The 11198-nt window shown below is 36.9% G+C and overlaps 1 protein-coding gene across 1 annotated transcript in view; it reads right to left on the reverse strand.

The window, feature by feature from the left end:
• Positions 1-10807, reverse strand: part of LOC122830248 (sphingosine kinase 1-like) — a 41884-nt gene extending 31077 nt beyond the window's left edge. The window contains exon 1 of the mRNA XM_044115462.1: positions 9570-10807. Within this exon, the coding sequence (XP_043971397.1) occupies positions 9570-9996 (427 nt within the window). The 5' untranslated portion in view covers positions 9997-10807. The remainder of the gene's footprint in view (positions 1-9569) is intronic.
• Positions 10808-11198: the final 391 nt, after the last annotated feature.

An 11198-nucleotide genomic window follows, 5' to 3' on the forward strand; every position in this document is an offset into this window, starting at 1 on the left:
AAAGTGAAGATTTAAGGCAAGAATTTGACAGCCTTGACAGAATCCACCTGATAAATGAGCTGTGGAAGAACCATAAGCCACTGGAGACATGGCATAGATTATCACTGGTAGTCAAATAAGATCCAATAAAAACTTTTTATAAGGGGCAACACACTGAGGCTGCTTGTTGAAGACACACAGTGTAACCCATTAACAAATGGCTGATTTTTAGAAGCAGAAAACACTGAACACGCCTCAGAAAGCTTTCTGCTCTCACTACTGCTAGATTCAAAACCAGCAAGCTACAGCTGCCAGTTTGTAGCTCAAACTAATGCATCAACAGGATGCCTCGTCTTCATTAACAACCAAATGCTGAAGCATCACTTCTGCCACGGAGGCAGTGTGTTAAATAGTTAAACATCGTAGATAATGTCGGTAAAGTTTCTGCCCCATGCCCAGCTGTGAAAGCTAAGCTAAGCTCAGATACACTCCAGATGGGACAGAATCCAGTTTCCACATTTAAGGGATTAGTGGATTATCATGTATTACCAAACACTCTTACCCTTATCAGTCTTTATACTCGTTTATACCTAAATAATTACTGAAGCAAAACAAAGTCCTCTTGCTATAAATATACTCAAGCATATATAGTATCACTGAGAAATGCAAGCAGTCACTGCAAGCATGAATATTTTAATAATTTTAGAATAGGATATAGAAAGCCTGTATTTTGTGCTCTGTTTACATCAGGAAGGGAAAGCTCCTCAAGCAGATTTCTGCTGAGTTGGAACCACAAAGGGTGTGGAAGGAGGAGGACGCTGTGGTTTGGCATCTGTAGATCTATATTAAGGAATAAAGAGAACTTACGAGACGTGAGTTTAAAAATGATACACATTGTTTCTGTAAGAGCCAGAGTTTACTTATGAACAAAGATGTGTGCTTTGAGAGACAAAGGAAGGATTGGAAAATAGATTGGACATAAAAGCTGAGTGTAACATGTTGGATTTATGTTCATAGTGTGTACTTTAAGTGTTGAACCGCAGAAAGATGAAAAACAGAAGACACGAACTTACGAACATGCTAATTTAATATTATATTGTTATTTTAAATCATACAAAAAGGTTGTTAAAATGGTAAATTAACATTTTTATTCTTTAGTTGTTTAAATTATTTTTTCACATCTTTTTAGTTTTCTTAGGACATTTTCTGCATTTTTTGTAATTTCCAGAATAGCTTCTTTCCGTTTTTCATTTTTCTGAAGGAAAACATAAATGCTAAAAGGATTAATTTTAGTCAAAACATATTCAGAAAACCTTTTTAGTACTTCATTTTCAGGGAAACTTTGTGATCAGATCTATAAATTATCCAAAAATAAAAATGTTCCAAATAAACTAATGTTTCTAACCACAACAAACCAATTAAGAGAAAAAAAAAACATTCAATTTAGGTGTTACTAACATCTAGTTATAAAGAAAAACTAAATAAATATTAAATACAAAATATAAAAAAGAATTGCAGGTATAAATTGTCATATCTGGTGATTGACAGAGTGGTTAGCTAATTTGCTTTCTGGACCAAGTGAACAATGACACATTGTTCAAATCCTGTGTCAGCTCTTTATTGGATTTCAAATATTTCCTCAGGCTGTGTTTGTGGTCGACAGCTCAATTTTATTTGTGTTACTTCGGCTTTTGCCTAACCAGGATCTAATTTCCACTTGTACCAAACACACTGCTCAACAAGTTTAGACATAACTAGACAGAAAAATATATGAGCTGCCACTGTTCTGAGACAAATCATAACTATCTGAAACCTTTGAGCCAATGTCACCAAACTACTATTGTATTTAGCAAGCAGAAAAAAAATTAGGTAATTCTAACGGACCTAAAACAAGAGAAGTTTGGTCTAATTTAATTGTAAAAAGTGTCTGACTTGCTGTATGTAAGTCTCTGGTTTTTATTTTACGTCCATAGATGATTCACTTACACTTGTTAGGAAATATGCCAATTAACGGGATGGATGATGAGCAAAAAGTTATCCAGAACAAAACTGAGATGTCTGCGCTTTATTGTGTAACACTGAGTTTCACTTCACTACTAAACTGTGAATCATCTGAGGTCCACTGTAAACGCCGACAACCTCTGACTCATTTGAACTTCCTCACTGCTTTATAATTAGTTATGGGACTTGATTAATTGCTGCATTTGTAAATAATTAACTGCAACTGATCACATTGCAACAGACAAAATAAGCAACACTTCCAATTCAAAAGGTTTGTCTGCTTCTTAATTATTGAATAAATAGACATATTAGCTCAAATACAAAGATACTTATTGGTTTAGTCTGTTTTAAAGTTATTTATTCATCAGATTAGTGCAAAGTGCTATCATACCCATTCAGCTTTCAAATGTTTCAGGAACTGCTGATAATTCAAGGAAACATCAGCTGCTGTTGGTGCAGCCTGGGTGCACAAACACATGCTTTTAATACCATATAGAAAACACTGATAGAGCCACTGGAATCAGCTGGTTTTTTCCCTTCAATAACACAAACAACCGGGCCTGAGCCCAGCAGGACTGAGCTGTGCATTTTGTTTCTGAGAATCAGAGAGTGTGATTATTGGTAATTGGACGGTTCTTGAAATGGGTGTGTTTAAAAACATGATGTCAGGATGAGCAATTTATTTTTGGTGTGGATACAAGATAACTCCCACTTATCACCACCAAACACACACACACACACACACACCCGAAGTTCATGCGCAATCAGCTTAAAAAACTCAAGAGCTCGCTGCCATGATCTGAAGGAAGCATTAACTCTACAAGTTGGAAATTTCTCTCCACTTTCTATCTATCGCTGCCTTTCCTAAAGCAAGCTTTACTGCAGTTTTGTTTCTTTTAGATTTTCATAGTGGGCAATTCCACTGTTTTATATGCAATCTTCAATGATAAATTGCACAAAATAACTAATGTGAAGAGTATTCTTTTTCGTTTCTTTTTGTTGACTTGACAATTGTGTGTGTGGGTGTGTGCGTGCGTGCGTGTGTGCGTGGGTGTGTGTGTGTGTGTACTTTGATGTAAACCACTTTAAACTGCCTTGGTGCTGAAATGTGCTTTACAAATGAACTTGATTGATTGATGTTGTTCCATTTTGTCATCCATCAACATACACACCTTCAACACGCAGCTGATTTTCCATTTCAGCCGTGATTCATTTCCATTCTGTGGAAGGATATTTCTAGACTAGTCAGATATCACTAGACTTTAAACTTGATGTATTTGAGAAAATTAAAAGCCTAAAAAATAGAAAACATCAAAATGTATAAGAAAGTTTTGTTACCTGCAAAATTGTATCGCATATGCCTCTGTTTTTTTTCTCTGTTTGAAAATAAATCTATGAAGCAAATCAGAATGTACGTCTTCATATTTCCAATCTGAAATTAGTAATATATTTTCCTTAAAGAGGTTATTATAAAACTGCTTTCATGTGATTTCCATCTCAGCCAGAGGTAAAGTATTAATAGTGCTGTCTGTCCTCCAGAGGCCTGTGTTTGGATGGGAAAAGCAGCAACACCAGTCCTCCAGAGGACGTCCTGGACCACTTATCCTGCATAACCTCATAATTGCTGTGTTACCGTGGTTTCCAAACAACCACATTATTTTATAATGTAGTTGTGTTTCAGTTAAAAGAATACTTTAATGAACAGATATATGGGGAAAACAGTGGTAATTATGACAAGTTTGTTTGTTGGGAATTTCTGGGAGAAATCTGCATGTAAAAGTAGGAAATTCTATCAAAAAGGATGAAGGGAAAACAAAATATGGACATTGTTTGGGTAAACATTAGGACATTTACCCAAACAACTTACTTTTATTTTTCAGAACTTCAAGCATCTTAGAATAAGACAAAACAAGAAAAAGTCAAAAGTTATATTGAAATATTTAACAGTGATTGCATATTCTTTAAAACACAGTTTGTAATCCATGAAGCATTTTTGTGAAAACCAAAATAACTGCACTCTTAGTTTTCCCTGAAATATTGTTAAAATCTTCTCCTTACTCAGACACATGAACCCAATATTGCAGCATCAAAAAAAATTTGAACCTTTTTTGTGTTATTATTGGGAATAATCTTAAATTTTTCTTATTTTCTCTTAAGTTCAACACTAAAACCATCATTAACATCTGAAACACGTTTTCTCATTCATGTCTAGGCCTGTCACAATAACAAATTTTGGTGAGCGATTAATTGTCTAAAAAATTATTGCGATAAACGATAATATTGTTTGAAGACCTTTTTACACTGAATTAATGGAAATTACATAATAATGAATACGATTTCCTGCCAAAGATAGATACACTTTATTTTCAAAAGAACATTTAACACTGGAACTGACTGGAATCGACTACCTGATGCAATAGTTCACACTACACGATTTTTTGCCCTGATTGTCCCCAAGTGACAATCTTAGAACGGCCAGCGTTCTAAGATTGTCATTTGTGATTTCGTAACCAATCATCCTGTAGTGTGTGGTGTGTTACAGTAGATCTTCATGGCCACTCCGATCTAAATCAGGGGTTTTCCCCGACTGGGATCATTAACGCAGCCTGTTGAATGTGACAGGCAGCCAATCAGAAAGCGTGGATTCGCCTCTTGCTTTCTGAGGGGAAATTACAGAGGGGAATCCCAAACAGCTGACAAGGCAACCCGAAGTCCAGCAGACATTGGAGATGATTTGTGGAAACAACATTAATATTTATGAAAAATTTTGTGCAAAGAATATAGAAATGACGAGGGGAGGAGTTGAAGCGAAATCGCTATGCAGGTGATGAACCCGGTAACTTTTCAGCTGTTCTTCGTTAACATGACATAAATAGGTTATAATGATTTTCATTCAGTCAGAACTGACACTAGAACCACATGCATTGCAGGTAGATTGTAGTAAAGCATTGATTAATGCTCTAAAATTAGTTAGCTAGACTTGTAGCCATTATTTGGTGCCCAATGTTGGACATCACACGGCACATTGAACCCGATTGAACCGTTATACCTAGGATTTCTGTCAGCTAAAGTGTCAGGTTTTGAAAATGGGCCGACAATCGGCTGACAGCTCTAAGATGGTGTAGTGTGCGCTGGGCATTACACTAAGGAAATGATGAAGAGAGGGTCAGTGGAGAGCAGCGGAGTTGAGCCTTTTTTCATTCAGTGTCATCAACAGAAAGAGAGAAAGGCTGGAATAATTAAAATGAGGTCGATAGTTTTAATGTATCATGCGATGAATTGATTTATTGTTTATCACGCGACAGACCTATTCATGTCTTACAATACTTCTGGAAAAAAATACTATTATTCTCAAAAGGAAGCCATAAATTGTTTTCAGCCAATAAAGATTGGTGCTTCTTTACCATTAGAGATTCTCCATAAAGTTGCTTTGCGACTGACCAGTCATGACCATTTTAACCTGAAATCAACTGATTCTTACTGCTATACTGAAATACACAGAAGGCTAAAGCCTTTATGGGGCTATTTTGATCAATACTTCTCCACGCCTGCTGCTACTCCCTGAGTTATGCTAATGACATCCCAGAGGCATTTCATCTTTTTATGGGCAACCTTCAGATCAATGCTCTTAAAAAATGCAGCGCAGTTAAGCTTTCACTCAGAAACAAGAATGCAGGAATGAAATCAGGTGGAATAAGACATCAGCTTCCTGACGTGTAACATGACCTGGTAATGCATGAGTTACATCACGTGTACGGCTGTGTTACTACTTTAACACAGAGCAGACAAACCACAAAGGCAACCACCAGCTGCTAATTACATGCTGCACTATTCTCCACTTCCTCTATACGAAGGAGGCCATCATTCACTGATTAAAGCAGGGTCAGACAAAGAGCAATAAACATCATCATCATAACAGTTTGTTTTGGAAAAAAATTTTAAAAAATGTTCTTTAATCCTTCTGTAAAGTGCAAAAAGAAGGAAAAAAGGAGAGCAGGTGGCTTTACGGGTCAGGGCTTTAACATCTGTTTTATGAGAGATCAATATAATGCAAAATAGTATTGATACTCAAACCGATATATTAGCAACAGTTGATGCAGATCTGCTCGTTGTGAGCAGGTGAAACACACCAGAGACCTTTCTGTTTTTCTCCTTCATATCCAAGCAGAGCAAACAGCTCAGGAAAGATCAAAAGACACAGTTGGTTAGTCGTGGATAACAAGCTTTTGGAAAACACGCTTCTCTCTTTCAGGTAGTTTTGAATCTTAGATGTGGGGTTTGAATTACAGCTCCAGCGTGTAGTTACCTGTCTGAGGAAAACAGAGATGCTCTCTGAATAATTCTGGGAGGACGGCAGACGTCACTGACAAAAAGGCCAGACCTCATTTAGACTAATGGTTCGAATGCAGACATCCCAGATTAGCATGATTAACGGTGGCTCCCAAGGCCGCTGGTGGAACAACTTGATTGAAAAGGTCCACTTTCGATTAAAACATTCCTCAGATACCAAAGGCTCCTACGGCATGAATGAGGTTGGATATTAACAACAGCAACCTTGAAAAAGACATTTTACACAATGTCATGTAGTCTTGTGGAGAAAAATACATCTAGTCCATGTTTCTGCTCAGCACTTTTGCTTTTTTTGTGTAGATTTATCCTAGCAATCACAACTAATACCATGAATCGATATAAGTGTATAAATAATAGCAGTATAAAAACACATTGTTTGTTTGCTTACTGAATTATTGACTCATCCACCAAACAAAAGTTTGCTAATTTTTACCTCATATTCAACACCAGCCAGTCTTCAGACTTGATATACCAGATATATCAAGTATATGATATACCATATTTTCAGCCCTTTTTAAAATTTTGCCTGGTCATGTTTTTTTCTGCTCGTTATGCATTTTTTTTTTTTTTACTGATGTCTTAAATGTTAATTCATAGTCATTGACAAGGACCGTGGAGTTATTTAAAAAAAAATAACCTGGTAAGTTTTTCTCCTCATTCAATGCATTTTTACACTCTGGCATAGGGGTGGGCATTTATCACACTGTTAATCATTTATCGTGATAAATTTTGATTTATCGTTGTCAGTAAATTCCAATTGATGGTGTTTTAAAGAAAACCAACTTTTTACTATTTTCTCTAGAGTTTGTTCAATGAGAGTATCAATAAATATAAATAAATTAGAAAATAGGATTAAATCCAGCTATTGTGTGCAATTTAGTGATACAAATCACACTTCTTCATGTGACTGGTGTTATAAATGAGCATGTTTCTCAAGAGCAGCAGTATATGTGTTTGTATATGTGGGGCTATGATGACGTCACAGGCATACTGTTGCCTAAAAAAGAAAGAATAAATAATTCTTATTGTTATTACAATAGAACCACAAAATATTGTGATAAAACTTTAAGTCCTTATCGCCCACCCCAAACTCAACTGACAGCTATTGTGCTTCTTTGAAATTATTACAAGTTAAATTTCTGAGCAAAAACAAAATTCTTTAGGCTTCAACAAAATAAATAATTCAAAGGTAGCAACAAATACAAAAAAACAAACCCTCCTTCCACTTGAATTAAAGCAGTGATGGGAAAGGCATGCCAGGAGCAGCTATTGTCTTACATTCTGTGTCCCATGGCGCGTAACTGGTACAGTCAAATCACAATATGTTTCACAGTAAACAATGACAGACAGCAAAGAACAGCAGCATGTTTAGTTTTGCTAAAAACAAAAACCTGTTCATGGGAGAAAAGCTAAGTGAGTCAGAGAGTGCTGTCTGTGTGGTGGAGTAGGACAGAGTGGAGGAAACATAATAGGATCACTTTTCTGCAGGAAGTTCAGCCCATAGGGCGCAAACAATAGACCTGTCACACCTGGTTCTGTTACCTGAACATAATACATGTTTCTGAGATGCCTTGTATGATAAACTGCTTTGTACAATGTTGGTTTTGGTTTACTAACTATAGTAAAGCAGTGTAAGGCATAAGCAAATCTTAAAAACCGTCTAGGTTCCCAATAGATATTAACAGAGTGATGATTTTAACCTAATTTTATTATTTCTGCTGCTTGTGTTTGAGCTTGAATCACACTGTGTTACTGTATGCCAGGAGATCAACCACTTGTGAAGAAAACATTAGACATGGTCCTGGCTCAGGGACTCACACGACTGAAGTAGGAAAACAGTCATGTTTGTCTTTTACAGATAAAGAGGATGAGTACTTCAGTTTATTTATACAGAGTAAAGAGATGATGAGGCAAAAAGGCTCATTGAGCACAATTACACAGGTTTTCATGACTTCTCACTGAGCAAATAGTTCACTGCACAAAGTACGATAAGAAACTTAACATATAATGAGTTGTCTCACTGGAGGTGATTGTTCATTTGTGACTATCTGTAATCGACTCAGGCAGGGGTGTCTCTACAAAGTTTGTGAGATGAGGGCAACTAGTAATTTTGAGGGAGCACACCAAAAACTGAAACACAGAAAATCATTTCAGGAGTTTTAGTCAGTTGTAACAGTGGACATTTAGGTCAACACATGAAAATTATTTTTCATCTTCAAGAAATCTGTACGTTTACGCATTCCATACTTCCAAAAATCAGGTGATTTAATCAATTACAACAGTTTGCATACCCACAAATTCAAGAAGCACTCTGAACAGAATGATAAAAATTTATTAATATGTGAAAAATAAATTTTACAACTCCTCAAATTACTCCTCACAGTATGTCACACATCTGTTTCTTGAGTCTTTACTATTAGCTTTTCAGACAGCTCTTCAGGTATTTATATAATACACAAAGGTTTATATGTCAGATATTTATAGAGAGCAGCTTTTAAATATATAACCTATAAAAACCACAGTTTGCAAGCCAAAGATGGTCCAAGGCAGAGCGAGTTAAGAGGCTGCTTAGGGCCAAGAGGGGGCATCATTTGATTTTATTTTGCAATGACAGATTGCATGTTGTGCACATTTTACACATGTCTTCCAAATTTTAAAAACAAAACATATTAAACTTTCTACCTTGTTTTCTGTAAAATCAATGTCTGCCTGCAGATGGTACTTTCAAATAGCTAAATTAATATACCACACCTAAATACCACTCTGCATTTCAGCATGCACATTAATCAGAGCATTTTTGCTTATTTGCTACTCCCATAAGGTTAAAATCAATAGCCATAATATCACCAAATGACACTATCAATTGTAGTTCAATTCAAATTAAATTCAAATTCAAAATTATTTTATTGATCCCAAAGGGAAATTAAATGTTATCTTACACACATATTGTAGCCTAGGAATGCATCTGGTTTTGACATGTTGGTGTATGGGGGGGTCACCAATTAAAATCTGCTTAGGGCCCCAAAAAGGTTTGGGCCGCCCGGACCTTGTGTGTTTAGCTCATTATTGGTGTAGATAGAAAAGGGAGAAGAAACGAAATTTTTCTTTAAAAAAAAGAAAGAAAAACGAAAAAGAAACGTGGCTCTTAGGTGCTATCAATGTGATGATTTTAGTCATCGAGAAAGTTTAACCTAAAGGCAGTTGTTTAAGTTCCCGACTCGTCTCTAACGGTTGCTCACCGTCTCTAAGGCGCTGTTGCCGGGCAGAGCGTTCTCGAACGGCGCGAGCCCACTTCTCTGCCTCCTCCAGGTTCGCGTGCGGGTCCTGGAGCGCCGCTAGCCGAAAGCACTGCTCCACGCGCTGCCGCGACGGAGCAGAAGTCATCCAGCGGCGCTTCCTCGGTGGGTAAAAGTAGGCTGCAAAGTACGCCGATGTGTCCGCCTTGTCATCCTCCCGGTAAGCCCGGCAACCGACGCAGTCCCTTAGACTCAGCACCACTTTGTTCCGGCCGACAGGTGCCGACGCGAGCCTCTGGACGACGAGGTCCTTCTCGGTCAGGTTTACAGCCCACCTGCCTCTCCGGTTACTGGTCTGGGTAAATTCTCCGTACAACGTGACTGGAGTAGAAGAGGGTTGGAAGTCGGGTTCAGCACTCCTCTGATCCATCCTGAGCGGATGTCAGAGAGTGAGACGCGGACGGGATCCGGACCGGGACACAGCTCCGGCTGCGCTGTCACATTACTGAAAATGATGCGGGCAGAGCGGAGACTGCGACTGACAGCCTCCCACTGCCCGGACCTTTGTCAAGAAATACGGAATAAGACCCTTCAGATCCGGTTGGATTTCAAAATAAGAGCCCCTTTTTATACGTACCTGCGAGAACCCAGAAATTCAAGGTTGATATGAAACATTGTGCCTAAGTTGGGTAGTAATTTGTTAGAATTACATTTGCAGTTTTTTTTGTTTTTTTTTTTTTTAGAAAAGATTGCACTTTAATGGGATTTGTTTTTACCATACTGAACGCTTTACTTTTACTTCAGTAATTTTATTATGAAGTATCGCGACTGTGCCCAATGTGAGTACCTTCACTGGCTGAAGAATGCGCTTGTTTTCACAAAGAATTCACCAGACAACATCTGCAGTTTATGTTAAACTCTCATAAGTTTTATACTTAAATAAATTGATTTGGAAATTTTGTAATTACGTTAATCATATAAATTATTTTCATTCTTGCCCTTAAAATTCCAAAAGCATCCACATATTCTCTTGATTCTGTTTATGATGCAAAGTTAAAATATTAAACAGCAGTTACTCAGCCTTTTTACCAAATACTTGGTACTTTTCTTGAGTACTTTCTTTGATGCTACTTTTTACATTTACTTCAGTAAAAATATGTTGACGTGCTGCTCTTCCTTGCAATTTTTGGTACCCACCTCTGCAATTGCTGGGTAGTAAAATGTATTAAATCTATTAAACTACATTTGTGACGACAACGTGTTTTCAATAAATATTTCACACAGTAGCAAAAAAATATATTTTATTAATTCCTATTATTTTAACTGCAACTCACAACTCTGTTGCAGATATTTAACATTGGTTTTTACTTTTTTTCATTTGTTGTAAGCAGCTGCATATGCCTTGGGCCGGCTCTGGATTAACACCTGGATATAAAATGATAATATGAGCTAAGTAAGCTAAAAGTTCCTAAAATTATTGTTACGAGAAGTTCAAGAGCTGATGAAAAATGAATACATTGACACTTAATGTTGTCATTTAATTGCTAACTAATGATTTTAAATATAAATATTATTACAAATGCAGGTTTTAGCAGATTTTCAAGAAATAATTTTATAGATTTTCCACAGCAG

This window comes from Gambusia affinis, linkage group LG04, assembly GCF_019740435.1.
Source record: "Gambusia affinis linkage group LG04, SWU_Gaff_1.0, whole genome shotgun sequence".
Lineage (NCBI taxonomy): Eukaryota > Metazoa > Chordata > Actinopteri > Cyprinodontiformes > Poeciliidae > Gambusia > Gambusia affinis.